Here is a 24,541-nt window from a genome sequence, read left to right as displayed (position 1 = left end):
TTTTGCTTTTTTTTTTTTTAATTATTTACAAGATACAACAATATCATCGTAAATAAATATAATATTTTAATAGTAATAAGCGGTAGAGGGTTAAAATCACAATAATTATACATACGCAATCAATAACACGGAATCAATATTTCGCATTTGTTATTTCGCGGAGATAAATTTCATACCGCATCAATATACAATATTCTTTTGACAAAATTTACTTCTTTATGAAATTGTCTTACCTGCAATCCAGTTTCCACTATCAATCACGACTTTCATCGTATAACGCACTAATAACTTCATTTTTAATGTTTTTTTTTTTTTTTTAAATAATCGAATTCGCAACTTCAGTTGTAAAACTGATTGCTAGATCATTAATTCTAATTTATTTTCGATCAGAATCTCATCACCATCTCTTATTCGTATTATCTACTATCGAAAAAACTAACTTCGAGTATCTACGCATAAGAGCACATCGACGAACTGTCAGGACGGTCAATCATCACACGAAAAAGGATCTTTCGATATTCGCGTACCGCGACTCTCGGGAACGGGTACGTATTTTTCGCTGGAGCGGATTTGATATAGATGATTTCCGATTTCAAAGATAGATTTGACAGAAATATATCAAAAAATATTATTTACTTTAAGTAAAATTTTAAACATTATTATATATTTACATGGAATATCATAAATTTGAAACAAGGAAAAAAAAATACAAATACAAATGTATTACGCTTATGCAATTTGAATGATCGAAGAATAATCGAATCAATCTCATAATATCATCTAAAATCAATATCTGCCCCGCGAGCAATCGACAAAACCGAGAATACATAAGATATACGTACTCAAGCCTGCAAAGGCTGGCATCTTAAGAACAAAAAAATTCGCGACACTTAAGAGCTACTATAGACAATGGTACAAAAATTCAATGCTGCCTACGACATTAGTATACCTTAGACGACGTTTTTATTTAAATCATTATTATTATAACCATCATCACCATCATCATCACCATCTTAACCTTTTCTCTCGTCTCCTCTTTGTTATCTGTCATAATAAAGGGGCGACGAGGACGAGCGCGAAAATTACAACTTTCTTCTTCCACCTGGCGAGGTGAGGCTCCAGTTGTTGTAACAAAAAAGAATACAGTAAACGGGCAAGCTTTAATTGTAGCCTCGAGGTGAGCCCTATCTTTAGCCTTTTCTTTTTATGTTTCGTTACGAGTAGCCTCGCGAGGCACGGGAAGAAGAAAGGGAAGAAACGGTACAAGAAGATTGTTCCCGGTCGTCCCTTTTTTATCTTAAGATGCGTCATTCGACCAACGCCTTATCACGTCAGTCCAACGAACAACTTTTTTTTTACTTTTCGCGTATGTCTCTTTTTTTTTTTTTTTACTTACCCTTTCACACTTTTTCTCTATTTTTCTTTCGCACTCTCTCTCTTTCTCTCCCTTTCTTTCATTTTCTTTCGTTCCTTCTTCGAGTGTCGCATGTACAAGCATACATTCTTTTTTTCTCTCTTCCCTTCAATATCATTCGTCTGTTCGCACACATAGAGTTTCACACGCGTGTAGTTTCATGCACACACAATCACTGATTGCCGCGAAAAATTCACGTATACGCGTGTACGTCCATACCTGGTTACATTATATCAGACAATATAATCCTTCATTTATATCCGTTCTTACGCTAGGCGTTAATTAGTGTTACATCTAATCGCGTGTGGCCGGCCCGTGCTATCCAGAAACGCACTGAACATAGCTGCGTTCCTTTTTGTTGCTCGATGCACCGATGTGCCAGAAATACGCGACGGTGCTGCCTTTTACTTGTCTTCTAATCTTTTCCCGCACTTTTAATTTTTTCATTTTTTTTCACTTTATTTTCTTCTTGTCGTGTTTATTCTTGCAAACGTCTTCACATAACGAGAATCTCTCGAGAACGTTCTTGCAATAGATTCGATTGAATTCAAGAAAAATGTAATTAAATATGTACGTTATTTATCGATTAAAGGAATGTACAGAAGTTTGCAATAGATTGACTAATGATCGATTAAAATTTGAACGAATCAAACGACACGAATATTCTCGATTTCAAACTCTCGAAACCAGCTGTTGTCTGGTCTGAACACAATCTCGAGCCGGTTAGCACGGGCGGCCAGACCCATTCGAATGCGTTTACGATCCGAAAAATTACACAGTAACGTTATTTATTTTTTTCTTGTTTGTTTCTTTAGTGTAACACGTACGGCATATCGTTAATTAACGTTACGTTATTTATATACTATATATTTACAATCACATGAATCGTAGATATTCTAATGTATCGTTCGCCTCGTTCGACTAATTTTCTTTCTCAGTTCCATTTTCCCCTCCCCAATCTTTTCACCTAACCTCTATTTTTCTTCCAATTTTTCCATAGTTGTTATTCACAATTATTTACCATTATATTCTCACGTCTATATTTCATTAAATACTTTTCTCTCTTAATTTTTTACCCCATGTTATACCTTCTCGTTATTTTCACCATGTTATTTATTGCGCCGCTTTTTCTTTCATTCGAACTGAAACTTGTTCAATATTTTAACACCATTGTGCAACGTATTCGCGCGCGTACACACATATACATATATATATTTATCTGTTCGTTTGTATATATATATATATTTATATATATATTTATATATAATATAAAAAACAGTATCTTCTATCGCTTGCGAGAAGAAAGCAAAACAGGATGCCTTAGGCAATCCAAAAAGCTGTTCGTCCGTACGTTTATACAGCCGAACATGCAGAATGAGAAAACAGTTTGGGTCTTTCAAAATTGATTATGATCTTTTTTTGAACTTGTTCCAATCGATTATTGTTCTATCGTCTATGTATCGTTTTATCTCTCGTCGTATCATCGTGTGATTGCTGATGAAATATGAAAAATGTCACAAGTAAGTGAAAATTTATAAATTATGATTTTTCGTATAATTTTATAATAATAATATAGCTTTATCGATCAAAATTGATGAAAAATTGTTTAATATTCATAGAAAATTTTAACAATTAATAAAATAAAAGAAATATCTATATAGATTATAATTCTTGAATATCACATGTCAATAATTTTTACGTCATCGTTTGTTCGATAATAATTGGTGATTTTTTTCTGTTTTTTTTTTTATGTATGACCCATTCCGTTACGAAACTTGATGCATGCACGGATATATAATATTTTATTGACTCGTGTCTATACTCAATGCACTTTAAGTACCAAAATTTATCATCGTAGATCGTCTCGAGGCAATCGGTACGTTTCATTTATATCTTTTTTTTATTCGATTTTCTGTGTTATAATAATCGAAATATTAATAGTAGAATCAATCTCCTCAAACATATTTTCGAGATAGAACACTTTTGAATTATATAGGCAGTGACATTTTACATCATAAAAGATAAAATTATTTCAGTCCTCTTATAAATTTTTCAATTTTCGTTCGAAAATATTCAGGAACTATATAGAAAATATATAATATGAAGAATATAATATAAGATGTGAAAAATATAATATAATATGAAGAATGAATCTTGTTATTATATAAGTGGTTCTTTAATAAATATGATCTTAATCTTACATTTTCTATAATCAAGATAATATTATAAGATAGTAAAGATATAAATAATATAGATAATATTATAATTAATTTTTAAAATTAAATTCTTATTGATTATTTATATAATTATCAGAAGAAAATTTTGAGGTTAACTTGTAGACTTAAAAAACAAAAAAATATGGATTTTTATACTAAAATGTAACTAATTAATTTAAGTATATTATATATTTAATAAACTTTAACTAATATTTTTAATTATAATTATAATGGTTTAAAATTTTCTTAATTGTAATATATTTTTAATCAAGTTTTAAGATAAATTACATGACAATTGCTCGTTTACTCTAGCCAAGTATCTTTACATCACTTGTAAAAAATATGATTTCATTTACATAAAAATTCGTAATCTAATTGTTATACTTTGAAACCTTAATATTCTAATTCCTTTTCATTTACGACTTCTATAAATCTCACTTAATCTCAATTGTTAGTTGACAATTATGATATTTTGTTTTATTGCCTTGTATCGGATTATAATAAAGTTTCATACATTCATGGTAATTGCATTTATTCGATATTGTTCTCGTGACTTAATGAAAAGATTCGGAAAAACGGAGAAAATTATTCATTCACACATACTTCATGCCATCGGATGATTTCAACGTATCGTCTATCAAAGACAATCGTCGAGATACATCCCTTCCTCGAGACAATCTTCGAATGTACACGGTACACGGTCGAGTATAGACACATTTCGCTAATCGTCATTCTAGTCGAATATAATTAATCACATCGCTTTTAAAAACTTCATCGAACAAGTTTCAATTCTATCGAAAGCGGCGCGGACGAAGTTCTGTCGGCATCCCGCGATTATCTTGTATATTCTTTCAGTCGCTCTCTCGACCTCTCTCCATTCCTCCTCGACACTCCTCGACCTACTCCCAACCCCTATTTCCATTTTTCTTCAGAGTCACACGCGCTCGTCATCGACTTAATCTCGATGCGAAATAAACTACGAAACCCTCTCGATGTCCCCGACAGAATCTCACCGATCGATCACGAAGACTTCGTTACTGTTTGGCTTCCCTCGAGAAAGACACGAAGATCGCGAAACACCTTTGACAACGGATCTTTGGATGATGAACAAGGAGGGGAGGAGCTCGCCTCTCGAACTTCGCGTCTTATTAGTCGTCCCTTCGTTCGGGCTTACTGAAGACTTTTTTACACGATCATTTAACACGACGGTGTTACTTTTTATATAGGCAAATATGTACAATGATTTCGTATGACGATTCAGCGATCAGTTAGAATGATTCGTTATAGAACGATGGAGGATGCGTAACGAGGGTATAAAAGGTTCTATATCGCGCGTGTTTGAAATACACATTGGAAGATCGTATATTTTTATATGTATAATTCCTATAAAAAATTCGTCTTGTTGTCCCGCTTTTGAAGGTGAGGATTAGAGGGAGGGTGTTCGCAAGCTTCGTGTCGTTTCGTTTTGTCCATCGCTCGACCATAAGTAACCACTTTTCTACCGCGTGAAGAACTCGCACCGATATCACGGGTAATCTCCCCCCGAGATTAATTAACCCCTAATTTCTAACGGCCGGATCATACTATCTCGACACACGTGCGTTATCCTGAATTTCCCTTATAAACACGTTCACAGAGTAGAATCGTCGTTGAGACGCCCGCGATCGACGTCGTTCACGGATCCCTATAATTGATAGTGGATCGAGTCGTTCGAAAAGCAGGAGTTTCGATCCTTCGTTGTGAAGATTTCTCCTTTCTGAATGTACATTTAATTTCTCGACGAAATTCAATCACTGAGCCGCGTAAACGAAGAAGAAAACCGACACTTATTCGAAATCATTTTTTTTTTCTGTTCGACAAACGAACTCGACAATAAAATTCGGCTATATTTTATTCGGTTGGATGAAGAATTTCGATATTTCTCTCGGTTATCTTCGAACGTGAACACGCAGTTTCTCGTCGCGCTGTTCTCTCGCGGTTTTCCATCGTTCCCTCGATCAACTTCTCTCTCCCTTCATCGTCCACCTTGCCACGAAGTCTTTTTTTCCGAAGAAGCGTGCACTTTCCCTCGCCTCCTCTTGATGTAACGTTCCCTCGAGGCGCCTTCCGGGTCTCGTAGCAGGAGATAATCGATCATCTTTCGACACAGTCCAGCTCCCGTTTCTGATTATCGTTCCGGCGCGAAGTAAGATGGATTCTTCGAGTAGAGGACCATGAGGATCACAAGGGCGAGGACGAACAGGCGGCTACCATGACTCGAATAAAGCGTCACGACGCCTGCCAGCCACCATAACGTCGGACAACCACCCGGTGCCGAGCTGATCCCTCTTTGAATCGCTGCAGGATGCTCCCCTGTATCAGAGAATTGATTTTTACACCGTTTGCTACTTTTATCGCGGCTTTATATCGCCACCAATATTTAATACTTCTCTCTAAAATTTTATTTTATTTTATTATTTTTTTTTTTTTTTCTAGATACCGTTTCCCATATCTGTAATCTGTAATCGTGAAAACTCCGTGGAAGTTTTTTTCAGATAGAAAAGTCGATACGGCTGTTTTAAGGTAAGTTTATTATGTTTAAAAAAGTTAAGAAACTGTATATTTTCTTTTTTTCTTTTTAATTTAAAAAGTGCGAAACTTTTAATGAAATTGAAAGTTTTCGCGATAATGTAAAATATTCGATATTTTATACTTTCTTACTTATTATTATAAAATTTAAATATTAATAGAAGATTCATGATTGAGACTGAATGAATATTAACGAACCTTACTTGAATTTCATATTGTTATAGAGATCCGTTTTCGTTGCGTTTAGACTTCTAATTGGATTTGAACCAAGAACTTGACGAAGGATTGACCCGAAACTGTGTTGAATTATCGGTAAACTAATTTCCAGAAAGTTACCATCTTTTTATAGTAGAATCCGTGCCCGTATTTACTATTACATTAAGTTTAATTACTCTTTCGAATCGAGAGGCTTGATCCAAAGTAAATCTTTATTAGATTTGTAAAAGGTCTTTCAAAAGCGCAAAATATTTTATGAACAATAGATCGAAATGCTTTTTTTCTTTCTTTTTTTTTTGTTTTACGTCACGCAATACGAACCTCACGAAAGTTATTTAATTTCCAGGAATGCGAAAATAGGACTCACCATTTAACACGTGAAGCTGCACGCTCGCGCTGTCCAAACTGCTCGGACTGCAAGTGTAATTTCCCGAATCTTCCCGCCTCGCTTTATGGATCAGGAGACTGCTGATTGTGTCGTGATCGATCCTCTTCGTCTGGATGTCGATTTTGTTCAATTGGTAGTCCAGAACGCGATCACCCTCGTGGTACCAGAAAACGTAGAAAGGGCCCTCGAGAGATTGCTTGATCACACATCGTATCGCAACTGTACTTCCGGTCTTCACGTACATGTCGCGGTCGCCTATGATCTCGATCTTTGGCACTGGAAAATCACAGCTAGTATCTATTTTTTTTTTTCTTATAATTCAATGAATTTAAAGGAAATGCATTGCATTGTAATATATTCTTGAAAAATGTTTTAATCTACGTAAAAATATCAAGTTTTTCTACTGTGATCTTATAAATTATGCTCTGTGATTAGAAAAAATAAAAATAAAATTTTACGATGAAATAGTTAATTACGCAATAGATGCTGTAAATATTGTATGGAATTCTTGATATTTTGATCTATTCGTTGATAGTATTAATTACTATGATAAAGAATATTTATATATTTCGTGATAAAAAAAACTTTGCTTCTACTACGATTATCATCTATCGATAGCCGAGTATCGCGAGACATAACATGTACAACATGTTAATTATAATAATCTATTATTCTTTTTACATCTTTTTCACTCGAACAGTGTATATATTCGAAAATATATATTATTTCTTGGGTTCAACGAAGATTAAAACGATGCCGATTGCCGTGGGTCATCCATGGCCCATTCGATATGTTAAATGTATCGCAAGAAGGTGATCGAACGACAAAGAAAATTAATTATTAGATATACGGAGCGATTATCCGAGCGGACAGTTTAACGCTCACACGTACGAGTGTTACGTGAAAGAGAAAATGTCTGTATTTTACGCTCGTATAATTTTTTATCACGTCGTTGGAACATGGTTGACGAAGTGCTCCGACGATCGATGACAGAGCTCTTCTCGGCCGACGTTAAAAATAATACTTGCGTGGAATTGAACGAGGATAGCCAATGATTATTTTCTAATAAATCGTATTATACACAGAGATATATCACTGCCCAAGGAAATTAAATTAAATCCGCTTCGATAACTTTTGACCTCGTCGTTCAAAAATCTCACACATCATCGAGAAATATTTTTTCGCGATCTCACCGACGATGTTGAGCTTGATGATGTGACTCTTCTTCGGGTCGGTCGAGATTTGGCACTCGTACTCGCCTTCGTCGCGTGCCTGCACGTACTTAACCTGCAGGGTCCAAGTGTCCGACGCATCTACGAAAAGCGCTTGAAACCTTTCGTCCGGGATAAACATGGTTCTATCTACCGAGAGGATATGCGAGTCCCTTCTTCGGATCCACGACACCTTTTGCGTTACAGGAAACAACAGATTAATTTTAATAATATCGTACAAGTACTCGTCATTATTGTAAAAGATTTTTAGAAAGAAAATTTATATTCCATATCGTGGATATCGTGTAAGAATAAAATTTGGAAAAAATGTGTGAAGATAAAAAGGAAATTTTTATTAGATAACGATTTTTTTTTTTTACGTGATCAGTATGAATGTGTTGTTATTCAGTATTTCCAATATGATTTGAATAAGAAATTTTATTTCTATTGTAATATCATTCAGAAAAGATTTCATATCTTATTTTACATACATCTTGTTTTATCTAGTAATTTAATTTTTACAATTTTATGTTAATAGTAAGTAAATGATAAAATCTATTCTACTTTAAAGTATTTAAATATTCTTTTTCCAATACTATGAAGAAATGAAGATGTACTTTGAAACGAAGATGTCCTTAATATTGTATATCTTTTGATTTTCATCCTTTTTTAACGTTTAAATGTATCCCTCTTTTTTTTAAACAATATCATACATTTCCTTTTCATTCATATTTTAACAATAGAATATTTGAATAATTGAAAAATTCGAACGATAGAACGTTTTGAATAATAGATTTTCGAATAATGGAGCGGGAATTTAATCTAATTATTCGCTGTAAATTTTTAATTTCTCATCTGAAATATGTGGTTGAAATATAAAAGTATGTTTGTTCTACTTATTTATTTTGAGGAGAAGCGATCAATAGGATTGGATAAATCTAGTACGAATCTCGGAATAAATCAATTTTTATTCGAGAATAAATGATCCGGAGGGGAAAAGAATATTATTTGAATTATCTTGCCAACACTTTGATCGTTAGTGTCAACGCTATAACGTGTATTAACACACGTGACTATAAACTTGCGAAGCGTTTCTTACAAAAGTTTGACACAGACAAAGAGTGTTTAAAACTTGTTTAGAACTCGAACAGGAGGAGTTTTCAGAATCGTGTCTCTATACCCCCTTTTCCCTCGTTAAAGTGACTAGAGCACGGCTTGAAAGTTTTGGTCACCCACTTCAGAATCGCCTTTCATATTCTTAGATCCAAAATTGGATCTGCTCTTTGAAGATGAATTATGTCTTGTTCAAATATTGTTAAAAGAATAAACAAGGAACTTTAATCGTATGTAAATGTCGCCTTATTATATAACTTTATAACAATACTTATTATTGTATAATTAATACATAAATATTTAAGAGACTTAACAAATAATGTTTGATACGTTATCTTTATAGATCGATCTATCTCGCTATTATTCGATTAGAAGAAAATTTTCCAAACTTTTCATTCTATGCAGAGTCAAAAACTTTCCATCACTTTTTATGATTTCCTTCGTTGAAATTAAATCGGTAAAACATTACGTATAACTTAAAAACGAGAAGGATCCTCGAGTTCCACGTTTTGCATCTCGGATACACAATTCAAACTAAATTCGTAAATGAAGAACTTCGATAAATCTTCAAATTTAAACATTTTCTTCGATTTTCAAATCAAAGTTTACAGTTTCTCTTTTTTCTCCACCGAGTCAATTAATTATTTATCAACGATCAAAGTGAGATTGGCAAAACAATAACCGTATCTGAATACTCGTCGCCGATTCGAGCGAAGGGATAGATAAAAACCGGGTCCAATTCGATCTTTTTTATCCACCAGACGTATCGCGAGAATTATTAATCTCTTCCTCATGCGCCCCATTGTTAGATTTTTGGTCCGTTTCTTCCGCGTCGTCGATGGAGGTCGTGCAAAAAACGAAATAAAGCAACAGAGAAAGAGAGAGAGAGAGAGAGAGAGAAGGAGAGAGAGAGGAAGGCAAGCAGTAACCAGTGACGAAGTGAAATTCAACTGTGTCTGGCTGGAAATTCGCGAGCTCCTCTCGGATCCTGAATACGGATCGAGAAACTCTCTGGAAAAAGCTCTGGAAAATACACCACGAGATGGAAAAAGAGAGAAAGAGAGAGAGAGAGAGTCTGACTCGACTTCCCTCGATCCTGCTCGATCAATCTTCTTTCCCTTGTCTACGGTTAATTTATCGTGGGGCGATCGACTTGGCCGACCCGCCTCCTTCCTTCACGTGGATCTCCCTCGAGAAGAAATTGTATCACGGAGTATATATTCGATCTATTCTCGCGATAAGCGAAGGGGGGAAAGGTGGTAATGCGGAGGAATCCTGCTGAAGGTGGTAAATTGGAATGCTTTAATTAAATCAGTGTTAGAGAGTGATATATCTGTGATTTTACAGAGGAATATATTATAGCAGGAAATGGGATGAATTAAGTGTATTGGAGGAGGAAGGATTTTCAAACGTGTTTAATTCTTTATGACAGCGTTCGAGTTAATTTTGATGAAATGAAGAAGTTTTTATCGCCTAATTCTTTGCCGTGTCTCTTCTTTTATCCCTTCAATAATTTATTATCAATGTGAATCTCCGAATTCCTAATTTATACTCAATCGGATAAATATAGTTTATTATTATATCTGTAAATTTTGTAAATAATACAATCATAAGTATATATTAATAATGATATTAATTCTATTAAATATATTACACTCGATGTATAAAAGATAGGCAGAAAAGTAGCGTTCTCGAATAAAAATAAAATTCTCCGATCCGAACTAATCATTTTCTTTTCGTTTCAAATTCTTTCTTCGATATAAAAATGGAACATACGAGGGGTTTCCGCATTACGATTCTATGGACGCTCGACTCAGCGTAGTCACGGCTACGTTTTTCAACTCCGGATGTAGCCTCCGGAGTAGACTTAGAAATCGAGAGAACGTTGCAATCAACGAAGTGGAGTAATTGCCTTTTCGTTCCGTGTCCCGCGATACAACGATCGGGGTTATAATTCAACTCGCGGGGGAAAAAAAATTGCAAATGGTTAGATCTCTGGTGTATCGATAGCGATCCGCACAAGGAGAACCGTAATCCCTCGGTTAATTCTCGAAGTGGAATCGTTATCTTTGGAAATTCCAAACCGGATGGAATTCGTTTATCTCTCTGGCGAACAGTGTTCGTTGAAACTGAGGAGCTTTTCCTTCTCTCTCTCTCTCTCTCTCTCTCTCCCTCTCTCCTTCTCTTCTTCCCTCTATCCTTTTTCTCCGACTCTCGCTCAATTACGATTGTCGTGCCATTAATTTCAACGGGGAAGGCAATAAATTAGTAAATCCCCGTTTCTCGCGCGTTGGCTTACGTTTCATCGATCGATTTCCGCCTTTTCTGCAATTCCTTTTTCCAAACTTTCACGACTTTTAACTCGCCCGATCCCGAGAAACGAAAAGGATTTAATTGCGCCACCTCACGGATCCTTAAAATCCTTTCCCTCTGTGAATTTCCCCGTTCGTTGAACTGGGATTCGCACTCGATTACACGAACGACGAACCATTGAATTTTACCTAATCCTATTTGGCCTATAAAAATTTTGGAACAGAGATATTTTGTGCATATATATATATATATATATATATGTATATACAAATGATCGATTTTATTTTAATAATAAAGATATTATTTAAGATATAGATTTTACAAAGTTGAAAATTTTTATTGTTTATATATTCAATTATATATATATGAAGATTCTATTATATACAATTACACATGAATTAAGTGTATTAAATTTTGTATCGCTTCTATTCTCACACGACTACGAAAGTTTTAATAATAATATTCTAACAAAAGATGTAAAATACTCGCGAATAATATTTTTCATAGCGCATCGTATCGGAGTTTATCGTAACATTACGTCATCACTTTTAACGTCGGATCGATTTTTCAAAGAGGGACAAATTGCGATGCAACAAAAATGAAGTTACAGAAAAAAAAAATAATAAAAAAAGAAAAAAATCTCTTCCATTAATCTCTCGAAACCTCTCTATTGATGTTACAGTTTCGAAAAAAATATCCCAAATATCCCGGCCGCGTTCCATCGGACGCGGAATACGTGGAAAACAAATTGCGAAGTCACCGGCGTTGTTCCGCAACCCCGTCCACCAGGAGACTAATCGTTTCGAATAGTGTATCCGGCGTGGCGAGGCGCAATGGCCGTTGACGGAAAGTCAGCAGTTTTAAGGGCACGTTTAATTCCACGCTTGATAAGTATCGAAAGAATAAGCGTGCGAGGAGGGGAGGTGCAGAGGGGTCGCGACTCTTATGGGTTCGCGGACCCTTAAGTACGCAATCGGACGATTATACATACGAGGGTCGCGTGTCACCAGACACTTAGTCCTGCCTCTTTCAACGTTGTTGCACACATTTCGAATGGAAGGCAAAAAAAAAAAAAAATTTTGTTAACGAGTGATACGGCTAATTTTTACGGTTCACTCGATGCTCAAAAGGGAGGATGATCTCTGATCTCTCATCAAGTATGGAGAATTTTTAAATGTTAAAAAAATGTTTGCTACAAGGAATGAAATATATCAATGAATATAATTTTAGAGATTCAAATTTAAAAAAATGTTGCAAACGTACAGATTTTATAAATGGAAAGGAATTCTCGATATTCGTGAAAATTCATAGTTTGCAATTTCAAAGCTCAAGATAAACACTTTGAACACGTTGAAAATCTAAATTTTTAGTAAAACGAACATAACAACTATTCATTTATTGTTATCGTACGATAAATATATATAATAACGGTTAGAAAAAATATTTGCACAATATTTTTAATTTCCAAACATTTTTATCGCGTTTTAATATTATCAGACTCGTTGCACGCAAAGTTCTAAACGCGACATTAATTAATATTTAAATATGGCAATAAACATAATAACAGCATACAGGCACATCGTAATCGTTAAACACACCTAAAAAATCTAAGTCGTCCTCCTTCGTGATGCGAAGATGCGAAAATTTTATTAAAACCCAATTATCCAACTAATATCGCCCAAAGACGATCTCTCTCTCTTTCTCTCTCCCTCTCTTTCAATCTCCTCATCTCTCTCCTATTTTCCCAAATACCCAAACCGTGAAATTCACGCAACTCCCTATAATCCTCACTAACGGGCACAGAGAACGCGGGCATATTAGACTTTTATAGTTGCTATAAATCCCCCTGCATGCAGATCGGGAGGGGAGGAAGGGGTTTGATGTATCGGTTTATCGCCGCCGTTTCGATTATTGTAATAGCGGGTGGGGTTTTCGCTCGCACGCGAAATATCGGCGGAAACGTTAGGCCGTTATATGGCCTTTTTTTTTTTTTTTTTTTTTTTTTCCCCTCGATGGCGGATCAACGATTTCGTGGAATACCGCCGATACGATGATATCGTCACCGTCGAGTCACGACGGAAAACTCGCGTGCGAATAAATTCCCTTTTATCTTTCCCTTTCTTCTATCCTATCTATTCTATCTTGTGCTTTTCGCACAAGGAGAAGGATTGCAAAAGCAATGGACGGAGTGGGACGGAGGGTGAGACGGATTTTCGAAGTTGAATCGGAATTGGAATTAAGGAATCCGTAATTTTGCGCTCGACGTTGATGGCGGAAATGCAAAGGAGCGAAGTAGCTCCTTTTGATCTCTTTGATTCGGGAGAATGGTTTGCGTCGACTTGAAACTTTCGTGACGAATTGTGTGTCCGGTGTTGGAGGCGAGACGGAAGTTGGACAAGTTTTAATTGGTAGGTTGTTTCGTTTAGCGTTGTAGTCGTGGTGTATAAGACAGTTAAGGCGAAAGACTTACCGATTTATTACCGAGCTGTCGCACTTTGCACGGCAGGTAAGCATGACTCCCCAGCTGGGCCGTGATGTTCGTGGGGGTGTTTGAGTCGAAGTACGGCCCCGTGTAAATCCCGTCGAACCTCTTCACTAACGAATGGGATCTTGTGCTCACCCCTGCAAAATGTTCGATCGATATTTAGACATTCATTGTGTACGTACAGATTTATAATATAATATAAGTAAAGAGAAATTCGTTTTATTCTTTATATTGTATCACTTGTTTCAAGAAATTTCCACGATATCTGTCACGATGTTAATATTTTCGTTTTCGAAGTTTTAATACGATGTTAAAAAATGTCTCTTCCTCTATCGTTTCATCTGACTCAAAATCTTTGGTATCCTCAAAAAATATGATATAATTAACATCTTATAGATGTTAATAAACTCGTTTTATTCTATTGTATCATTTGTTTTAAGAAATTTCGACGATATCTGTCCCGATGTTAATATTTTCGTTTTCGAAGTTTTAATACGATGTTAAAAAATGTCTCTCCCTCTATCGTTTCATCTGACTCAAAATCTTTGGTATCCTCAAAAAATATAATATAATTAACATCTTATAGATGTTAGTAAACTCGTTTTATTCTATTGTATCATTTGTTTTAAGAAATTTCGACGATATCTGTCACGATGTTAATATTTTCGTTTTCGAAGTTTTAATACGATGTTAAAAAATGTCTCTTCCTCTATCGTTTCATCTGACTCAAAGTTTTTAGTATCCTCAAAAAATATAATATAATTAACATCTTATAGATAGATTATAAAAATATAAAAGTTATACATATATATTTTCTGATTCTTACATTTTTCTGAATTTTCCAATATAAATTTGTACATTTATACTTCTCTCAACAGCGGCTCTCACTTCGAACCGCTTCGACAAAATTGAAAAATCCTCTCGTTTTTTCCCTCCCTCCCTTCCGTAATCCCGTTGCAGAAACGAAAAACGTTTGTTCCAAGAATCTCAAGTTTTGACCACGAGTTTCGAACCTCTGTCTGACGTTACAGAATACATTAACACGGCCACGATGTTTCGATCACGCGAGCTTGTTATCCCGGACGAATTTACATTACACGACCATCCCTAATATATTTCCACGATGGAATAGTAAAAAGGATATATTCGTGACCTCCATATGTACGACTCCACTTCTCTCTCTCTCTCTCTTTTCAAGCCTCGAATCTCCGCTCTTTTCATTCCCTTTTTTTTTTTTTTTTTACCTTTCTCTGATAAATCCTATCGGAGAAGTTCTGCCAGAGCATCGAGGAAATGGAAACTAATCCGGAGGATTTCGATCCTACCACGTATCCAAAGTCGGATCAACTCCGCGGGCTTCGTTCCAACGACCTTGAGGATCGACTTCCGTTACTGTGACGTTAGAATAAAAGGATCGAAATCGAATCGTTCGAGTCCATCCTCCCTCGTTTTGGATACGTTTATTTTTTTTCGAATAGATATGATCCCCTCCCCGGATATGATGCCGGAAGATCGACGGAAATTACCAGAGGCTCGAGATACGGGAAACGCTTTGAAACCGCGTTCGTCGAAAAGTCGTTCGAAAACGGTATCTGGCGGCGCGCAGAAATCCGATCACTGTGGAAATTGAAGAGGGATCTTTCGATTTATCGTCGAAAGATTCGAGACTGAAAAGTATCTAAAAGTCTATACGCCAACGTGTTAGAAAGAAGAAGAAGTAGAAGAAGAAGAAGAAGAAGAAGAAGAAAAAGAAGAAAAAGTAAAAGAAGAAGAACTCGATGGAATAGATACTCGAAGAAAGTTTCTTGTACTTGATCTAGTGGATATCGTTGGCAACTCGTCGCACGCGTAAGCGTTTCTTTCTTCCACATTTCCACACACCTCGGTCCTCGAAAAATCTTCGATTATTACGATATCGCGGATAGAAAACGGAGAGGAAACCACCACGAAGGGAATATCAACGTAAAGGGTTATGGCAACAGTCAATTGTGCGAAACCAGAGGCATTCATCCTTGCTGTAACTGGCGGTTTCATAGCTATTTATATGGCATCCGTAACGAGAAAAACAATTGGCCGGATCGAGGACTCCGGGATACGGTTCTTTCATTTATTGGACGACCGCTCTATTGATTGAGTTATTCAGGTCATCAACAACTTTTTCTTCTCGTTCTGCTGCACGAAAATAGCTGCCATCGACGTATTACTTTTCACGTTTCTCTCGTTTTTTCGTTTTTTTTTTCGTGGTTCGATGACAAATAATGAAATCTATTTTTACTTTAATTGTATTCTCGACTATTTCTCTCTTTTTCCTCTCTTCAATTTTTACCTTTCTGAAATGTAAAAGGATCATCATTATTATTATTATTATTATTATTATTTTGATATTTTAAGTAACAATAATAATTTTTATTTTTATTTTATAATTTGAAATGTAACGTAAGAACAAGTTTATCGATTACTCGATAATATGCAACGGATCGTGAAGTAGCGTAACGTTTTTAGCGACTATTCCTCGAGACGCATGTTTCGCGTTCAAGTAAAAACGCCAGTCATTACCGCAGTACAAACAAAAAAAAAAAAAAAAAAAAAAGAAAAAAAAGAAAAAGAAAAAGTTCCGTGTTGATCGCGGATGACGTCACTGCAGGGAAACGTGTTAAGGGAGTATAAGGAGAGCATTTATATTAACGATTATTGCTGTATTATTATTCAACATACTTTACAACCGGTCGAATGAAAGAATGGTAAAGAAAGAAAGAAAGAAAAAAAAAAAAAATCTATATCGTGCTTCCCTTTTACGTGGGCGCAGCAAATTAAGTAGAATGAAAATGTATTATGACAGCCGCCGAAGTAGAGAAGCTCGCGATATCTCCTTATCTTGCGATTTAATTTTTACAAATTATACCTTCTACCGTATGAATAACATTTCCTCCTTTATTCGAGAACACTTATAATTTAATAATAATTTTTATCAATGATAAGAACATCTATTTATCTCTACACCCGATATACTTTAATGAATACTCACGGATATGAATTATTTTACACGATAAATTATAAATTATTGCTGAAAAATTTTCTGAAACTTCATTATTCAAATTTCTACTTTATTTTTACAAAATTGCCTTGTCTTAAACATTGATAATACAATCTACGAATATATCAAACGCATCGTTAAAATTTCAATCAATTTTTTACCAAGATATTAACGATAAAACGATACACGTTCGTATATATAATATATACAACGTGCGAAAAATTCGGAAACGAAACGAGATTCAAGCGTCGAAAACGTGGGAAAGGAAAAGGAAATCGCGGAAACTTCTGCGACACTCGATCGATCGGATGGGTAGGAGCCGCGTGGGCAAAAATCGAACGTCCGCATTGGCAAATAACATCCGGCCAGATAAATCCACACCCTTTCAATAATGCCGGTATTCATAACATTTAGAGTGCACGGATTATTGCATTATTGGCATCGCTCGATCGGGATAAACGTTCGAGAGAACCGCTCGAGTGTGTCAAAGCGATTCCACGTATATACACACACACACACACACATACATATATATATATATGCGAGCTCTTGCCATTTATATCGAAAGTCGCACGATATCCGCAATTGTCCGGCGTGCGCAATTTTCCCTCGTCCCATTGTCGTCTCGGTTTCAACGTCACGAATACTTAGTCACCCGTGCCTCGTCACGGAAACGTTCCACCGGCGCATCCGGTTTTTAACAGCGAAATGCAACGGATGAGACGACAACGACGTCAACGACGACGACGTTGACGACGAGACTCGCATTAGGCTCGTTGTCGTCCACGAAATAGCCCCTATTGAACAGAACACATATAGAGCATGATTCTAAAGAAATAGCCCCTATAGAACATGATTCTAAACGCGCGGAAGTTTAACGTTTCCTCCACAATGGTGGTGTGCAATGGGCAAACACGCGCCCAAGAGGATGCAACCGATTAAACGTCCCTCTTGCTCGTTGTTACCGGTCTCGAAACAATGTATTCGTACGAAATCGAGTGAAGCAAGTTGCTCAAGGGAAGAGGGGATAAAGTTTCGTCGAAAACTCGCTCGAGAGGAGGAACGAAAAGATGCTTAAAGGAGGATCGCGAGGGGACCTTGAGGACGAAAATACCGTGGCTGTCGACTGAGTATACCGCGTATATTGTCTTCTCGAGTGGAGGGAAAGATATAAGCGGGATTCCTCGATCCATCTTTTCCAAGTCAGTTTGGAAAACAGAAGAACTCGTAAGAGTTATTCTATTCAGATTTATTTTTAATCGATGATTCTTCGCTATTCAAGAGATATAATACTCGAGACGAGTATTTTGATCTAGACATTTCCCCCCCCCCCCTCCAAAAATGTGTGCTTCATGGAAAAATTCCAGTTTGAAGGACGCGTCTCGTGTGAATTCGATGATCGATCAATGACCGCTTCTATCCGATTTGTATCCCGCTTATTCCGAGATAGCCGATATCCTTTTAACTGCATCTCGGCCAATCGTTCCACGCTCGACGAATCGATTTGCCAACGCGTTTCCGTTCAGACGACGCGAATTGGATTGGCAATCAGTGCGCACCCGATCGGTATATAGCGTGCAGACCAAGGACAAACCACGAAGTTCATCCTTTCGTCAAAGAAGAAAGGATTCTTGGAGGAAAGTAGAATATCGAACGCGTTTCCTTTTCTCTGAAATCTCGATACTATTTCAGATTAGAAAGAAACTTTTAGGATTTTTATGGAATCACATAATTCAGAAGAAATAAATAAATGTCATCTCGAACTTCGTTAGAATTGTTTCGACTTACGGCAACGATTTATTGCCGCCAATTTATTCCTTGAAATTACGTTTCAAGTAAGATTGCGATCAAGAAAGAGGCGAATCTCAGTTTCCACCATCAAGAATTGGATATAAATAGACGTACCGTGCCTGTCTTTTCTTCCCTCCCTTCCCCAGAAAATTACGTCTCACGTCGAGATCACAATCAAAGATGCGCCACCCTTCGAAATCGTGGACTCATCATCGACAGACGGTCGCAAATAAACTGTCATCCTGACGTTGCGCGTCTCCCTCCCCCTTCTCCCCAGAAAATTCCTTCGAGTTCAAAGATGAAGCAACACCCTACGAGAAATGAAAAAACTCGAACACAGACATTCGTGCTTTCACACTCTCTCTCTCTCTCTCTCTCTCTCTCTCTCTCTCATTTTCTGAAACGTTGCTCGAGTTATCCCCGTTACTCCGCCGACATTCCTGGAAATCACGTTTCACGCCGAGATTACGGCTTAAAGAACAAAGGTGGAACACGAAGGGGTAGGAGGAGAGGGAAAGGAGGAACAAAGCGGCACGGTGTAACGCATCGCTTATGACCGTTCGTAAATTTCAGAGGGAATGAATCATTCACGGGGGTAAACAGAAGGGGGTTGAAGTTGTTAGCGATAGAGCTATGCACAGGGGTTTGAATCGTTACAACGCGAGTTGTACATCGGCCTGTGTAATTATATTCCTATCTTTGTTACAGCAGACTGGATGGAAACTGGGTTAATTGGAAATTTGGAATTTGTGTCGTTCGTTTTAGGAAAAAAAAGAGAGAGGATGCTTGCGTAGAAGGGATCGTTCTCGAAGGATATCGATCGCTGTAAAGCGTTTTAGATCCTCGTTATAAATTATATTATTTCAGGAAATAAATAGTCTCGAACGATACATGTCGAGTTTCGAATAACAGATCTCGTGGAGAATTCGTGGATCGACGAGTCTGTTTTACGTATCCAATCAATAAATAATTCATCCTCGAAAATCTATATATTGCTGATTTGGCAAGAAACGATGGTTATATATATATATATATATACAGGAAAATGTAATCGGCCGTTAAAACGAGAAGGCGGCCAGGAAATTGTAGTAGTGCCTTGTATCTTGTCCCGTTCCGTAATTGCGATTCAATGGAATTACGATTCAACCGATACGTAATTAAAACGTGTTTCCCTCGTTTCTCCTCGCTTGTCAATCCTCCTCCTCCTCCTCCTCCTCCTCCTCCTCCTCTGATTATCGCGTTAATGCGCTTATCGCGTTACACGCTCGAGCGGAAAGGAAACGGCACGATGATAGATTATTATTCGTTACGAGCAATTTACGCGTTAAATATGCGCAGATGGGTCTCGATGGGATGATCGTACGATCGATTGACGAGATCTGTTTCTCTGTTCGAGAACGATGAGGAGATAAAGGAAGAGGGGAGGGGGAAGGAAAAAGAAGAGAAAGAAAGAGAGAGAGTATCGAGATTTTATAGTGGATGCGTGAGTGGAAATAAATTTCTTGGAAACAGAATCCCTGATAGATATTTCCCTGGAGATGGAGAGGGAGGGAGAGGGAGATGCGCGCGTTGGATGGAAAAATGCGGTGGAAAATCGAAATGGATGTTTTTCTTTTCTTTTCTCTCTCTCTCTCTCTCTCTCTCTCACCCCCTTCGTTAGAGACACGCAGTTCGGTGGTAATTTTACGACGTCATCGGACACTAAACTCGTGTATAAATCTGGATTCTCGCTCCCCCGAAGATCGTTCCTCCCCTTCAGTGGAGCTAATTCGATTTTCTGTCTTACCAGTTCATCAAACATTTACGTTCGAACTGGTTCGATCGTGCACTTTCCACGACGCGCCTCGAATTAATGGTTCTCGTTCGATTGGAACGTCGCATCGATCCACCCGCGTTAAGATTGTGCGTATAATAAAATAACTCGAAACGCACAGTTAAACGAGATTGTAATAATAATTAATAACGATATATATATATATAAAAGAAAATTCTTGCTTATCAAAGACGTTTAATCGTGTAATTAAATTCCACGAATTCCATCGATATCGATCGCGACACGACGAAACAGGAAAACTTCGTTTTATCGAAGATCCATTTGAACAGATTGATCAATTGTAACGTAGCGCACACGCACGTTCACGAATAATGGAAACTTCGTGTAAGATCCATCCGCGATACACGTCAGACAGTGGCCAATCCAATCGTTCGAGGGAGCGATTTCTCCGGAATTCACCGTCGTTTGTTCGAAACACCGAAATACTCGTTGGTGGCTAAGCCACGTCGGTTAATCATCGTGCAGGTGTGTAATCGTGCCTTGATTACGTCACGGTTGGAAAGTGCACACGATGCATTTGCACACACACCGACGATAGAAATTGTTTTCCCGTTGCGGATTTCGGTGTAGTACGGGAGCGTACGCATAGTTGAAATCAATTAAGAGCGTGTGGATGGAGAGAGCGTGTGGGGGAATGAGGGGGCGGAATACGATAAATTGTTTAACAAAATTAACCGAGTGCACGTTGTTAGCTGCGTTAATGGCGTCGATTCCCCTCGCTACGTTCGGCCAAGTTCTACGAGTGTCGTTTAGCTCGCGGTTTGGCAGCCTTTCCCGTGTATTTCCATCTTAATGCGGTTCGCTCGATAACGATCGAGAGCAGGGAATGGAAAACGTTATGTTATTATATAAAACGAATCGCGGCACACGGTTAATGAACAATGACAACAACGACTCGATGTTTGCACGAAGATGAGATCGATCGATCGAAGGAGAAAAGGGGATTACAAGCGATATATTCGATGGCAATCCTTTTTACCGCCCCTTTCCTTTTTTCTCTCCTTTTTCTTCAACCCTCCCTCTCCAGACAAGAGTCCTGAGAAGAGCGTCCTCCAGCATAAAGGAAAAATTATCGGCGGATACGGAGACAGACAGAGAGAGACAGACAGACAGAGGGTGTCGCCGAGTATGAAAGGGGGGAGCGATATCCTGGAAGATCATTAAGATAAAACATGTCTAAAAGGGAAGGAGAAGAATTGATGGAGCGTTTCCAAGCAAGTTGAATCAGCAAAAAATTTCACGTTGACGAGAGAGGGTGTAATTAACGCGTTTATGGCGCAGCTAACAGGGATTTCCATAAGGAGTTACATAAGCCTCGAGATTGATGCTCCTCTGTAACGAAGACGCGGATATCGCGTGACCCGTTTCAAGCGACGCTACGTCATCAATTATATTCTTTTTTTTGATATCGTGGTATATATGTAAAGAGAAAGCGATAAACAGCTTATGCTTATGTTTTAACCGTTAATTAAATTTAAATTCATTACTCCATTATCAATGGAGATTATCAAAACTGGGAAGAGCGCGAAGTTACGAACCGAGCCGGGGATCTCGCGATCGATCGCTATCTTCACGTTCCTTGTCTCCGATAGACTACGTTGGCGTGTTGTCACGAAGCCACAACGAGAAGAATCTTCGTCGTGGAAAAGGGTGTAAAAAAAGAGAGAGGAAGGGAGAGGAGGGAGAGAGAGAGAGAGAGAGAGAGAAGAGAGGCTAACCGTATCATCGCGATGCAGCCGCGCGAGAGATGAAATCGATATAGACACGTCCCTGAACGACGTCAGAGCGAAGATGAGGGAACACTCTCTACCCTTTTGCCTTCACCTCGCCTCCCCCTCCCCCTTATTCCCCGATGACGGTATCATCGCGTCGTCGACACGGTGACCCGACGACGAGGATGGCGAGGAATAAAAAAAAAAAAAAAAGAAAAAAGAAAAGAAAACTGCAACGAAGAGAAAGAGGAGAACAGGAGGAGGAGGAGGAGGAAGAAGAAGAAGAAGGAGAAGAAGAAGAATGGGGAAAAATACAATACCGTCGCCGCGACAAACAAGGGTGGCGCTGGATACAGCCCTGGACCGGGTCCGAAACCAGCCCCCTCCCTCCACCACCCCTTCCTCTTCCCTCTTCTCTCTCTCCTCCCCCCCTCTTTCTGCGAGTCCTCCTTTTTCCCTCCACTCGCGTATCTCGATCCTCGACGCTCCCGTCGATCGATCGTCCGATACGCACGATCAGCTGCCGAATACTCGTGACGTGGAAAAACGCCAGGAAAACGCACGCCACAAACCCGCATATTATGCACGCGTGCTAATTTACACGTATACGCACAGTTACACCCCAAAATCTGATCGATCCATCCGCGGTACAAGTCTTCGGGTAGCAAGCCGCCCCGCCTGCCCCCTTTTCTCGCTCCTCTCCCGTTTTCACCTCGCTCCTTATCCCTCCCCCTCCTTTTCCCCCTTTTTTCCTTTTTTTTTCCCCCCTTTTACCTCTCGTGAAAATCTGGAAACTCGTGAAGATCGGACAACAAAGAGGAGAGGGAGAGGGTAGGGGGAAGGGTTCACACACAACACAGCGAGATTCGCGACAATTGACCGCCGACTCCACCATCCTCCACCAGCCGCGTTAACGGACACAGCGTGCTCGGACACACTTTCCCGCGGGAATCTCGAAAGATCGATTGACGATCGTTGCGAGGGCGAGGGATCGCACTCGGAAGGGGGGCCCGGAAACATATGTGACGGGCGGCGTTGAGATCTTACCGGTGATGCCTAGGAGAATCCAGCACACGAGGCACAGGACGTAGTAATTCACGTAAGAGGATCTCCTCATGATGACGACGAGCGCAGTGACGGCGACGGCGACGAGAACGACGACGCAGTTGCCTTCGACGGGTCCACTGACATCTCAAAACAACCAGCACACCAACCAAGCCCCCGCCGGTCCACCCTCTCTCACACTCCTAACCCTCCGTCGTCACTCTGTTCATCCTCCTCGCTGGCTCGACGCTGCTACCAGACCACCTCGTGCATAGTATCGTGTGTGTATATATATATATATATATATACTTTGTCACCCTTCGTCGCCCCTTTCCCCCCTTCTTTCTCGCGCACAATTTACCCTTTTTACGGATTTACACCACCGATCGTTCTCCTCTCCTCTCGAGATGACGTCGCTCACTGATCACACATAATTATCTCCAAAATTAATCGTCGCACCGTCCATCCTCTCTACATGTTATATCCTATGTATATATATATATATATATATGTATATATCGTCGTCGTGCGGTCCACCGCACACGTTGGTGTGGTTTTACCAACGTGTCTCTGCTCTCCGATCTGTCACGTCTCCCCCCAGAGAGACAGAGACAGAGACAGAGACAGAGAGAGAGAGATGTTTCCACGATCGAAACTTATCACGATTACGACGCGGGCCCGTGGTCACCAAGGGGGTCGCGGCTTACGTCCTCGCGCGATTACGGCCCCCTTTCGCCGACCGATCCTTCGAACACGGCTAACTACGACCGAGTTTTGCGTACGGGTCGTCTGCGGTTCGTCGTCCCGGGCGAAGCTCTGAAACCGCCGGGCCTCCAGTGGCACTGCCCGCGCCCGCCCGGGGATTCCGCGCAGGCGTGCTCTTTCTCCTCTACTCTGCCGATCAGTCAGCCTCCTCCTTCCTCCAGCCCTCCTACTCTCCCTCCATCCTCCTCCCTTACTTGCTCCTTCCTCCTTCCCCATCTTCTTCCCTGATTACTACCACCACTATCGCCGCCACCACTACGTCGTCGCCGTCGTAGTCGACTCCTCGTCGTTCTCGTCGTGCCGTCGTCGTCGTCGTCGTCGTCACCGACACTGCTACTGCTGCTGCTGCTGCTGCTGCTTCTGCTGCTGCTTCTGCTTACCACCACCGACGTCCGCCGTGGTTGCTGCTGCCTACAGTTACCGTTTCCTTCTCTTTG

General features: G+C 39.0%; 1 protein-coding gene and 1 long non-coding RNA gene across 2 annotated transcripts; one reads left to right on the top strand and one right to left on the bottom strand.

Moving 5' to 3' along the window:
• On the top strand, positions 1 to 6,898 carry LOC122719321. Its single transcript, XR_006347561.1, has 5 exons — positions 1 to 2,934; positions 5,780 to 5,984; positions 6,106 to 6,192; positions 6,423 to 6,510; positions 6,761 to 6,898. It is a non-coding gene; the product is annotated as an uncharacterized LOC122719321 (long non-coding RNA).
• On the bottom strand, positions 3,870 to 24,117 carry LOC122719320 (neurotrimin-like). The gene is made up of 5 exons (XM_043945031.1): positions 23,343 to 24,117; positions 13,910 to 14,061; positions 7,996 to 8,206; positions 6,782 to 7,078; positions 3,870 to 5,982 (listed from the first exon to the last, which is right to left on the bottom strand). The coding sequence occupies exons 1-5, from the start codon at positions 23,410 to 23,412 to the stop codon at positions 5,798 to 5,800; spliced, it is 915 nt and encodes a 304-aa protein (XP_043800966.1). The 5' UTR covers positions 23,413 to 24,117; the 3' UTR covers positions 3,870 to 5,797.
• Between the last annotated feature and the right edge of the window lie 424 nt (positions 24,118 to 24,541).

This window comes from Apis laboriosa, unplaced genomic scaffold, assembly GCF_014066325.1.
Source record: "Apis laboriosa isolate Shangri-la unplaced genomic scaffold, ASM1406632v1 scaffold74_cov149, whole genome shotgun sequence".
Taxonomy (NCBI): domain Eukaryota; kingdom Metazoa; phylum Arthropoda; class Insecta; order Hymenoptera; family Apidae; genus Apis; species Apis laboriosa.
This window is presented reverse-complemented; position numbering and strand designations above follow the sequence as displayed.

What these genes read in the sequence shown, in the direction of transcription:
- LOC122719320 (XM_043945031.1), bottom strand. Translation starts at nt 23,412, where the DNA reads ATGAGGAGATCCTCTTACGTGAATTACTACGTCCTGTGCCTCGTGTGC. An exon ending in GATTCTCCTAGGCATCACCG is followed by an intron (nt 14,062 to 23,342) that starts GTAAGATCTCAA and finishes AACATTTTGCAG; the next exon opens with GGGTGAGCACAAGATCCCAT. An exon ending in CATCAAGCTCAACATCGTCG is followed by an intron (nt 7,079 to 7,995) that starts GTGAGATCGCGA and finishes GTGATTTTCCAG; the next exon opens with TGCCAAAGATCGAGATCATA.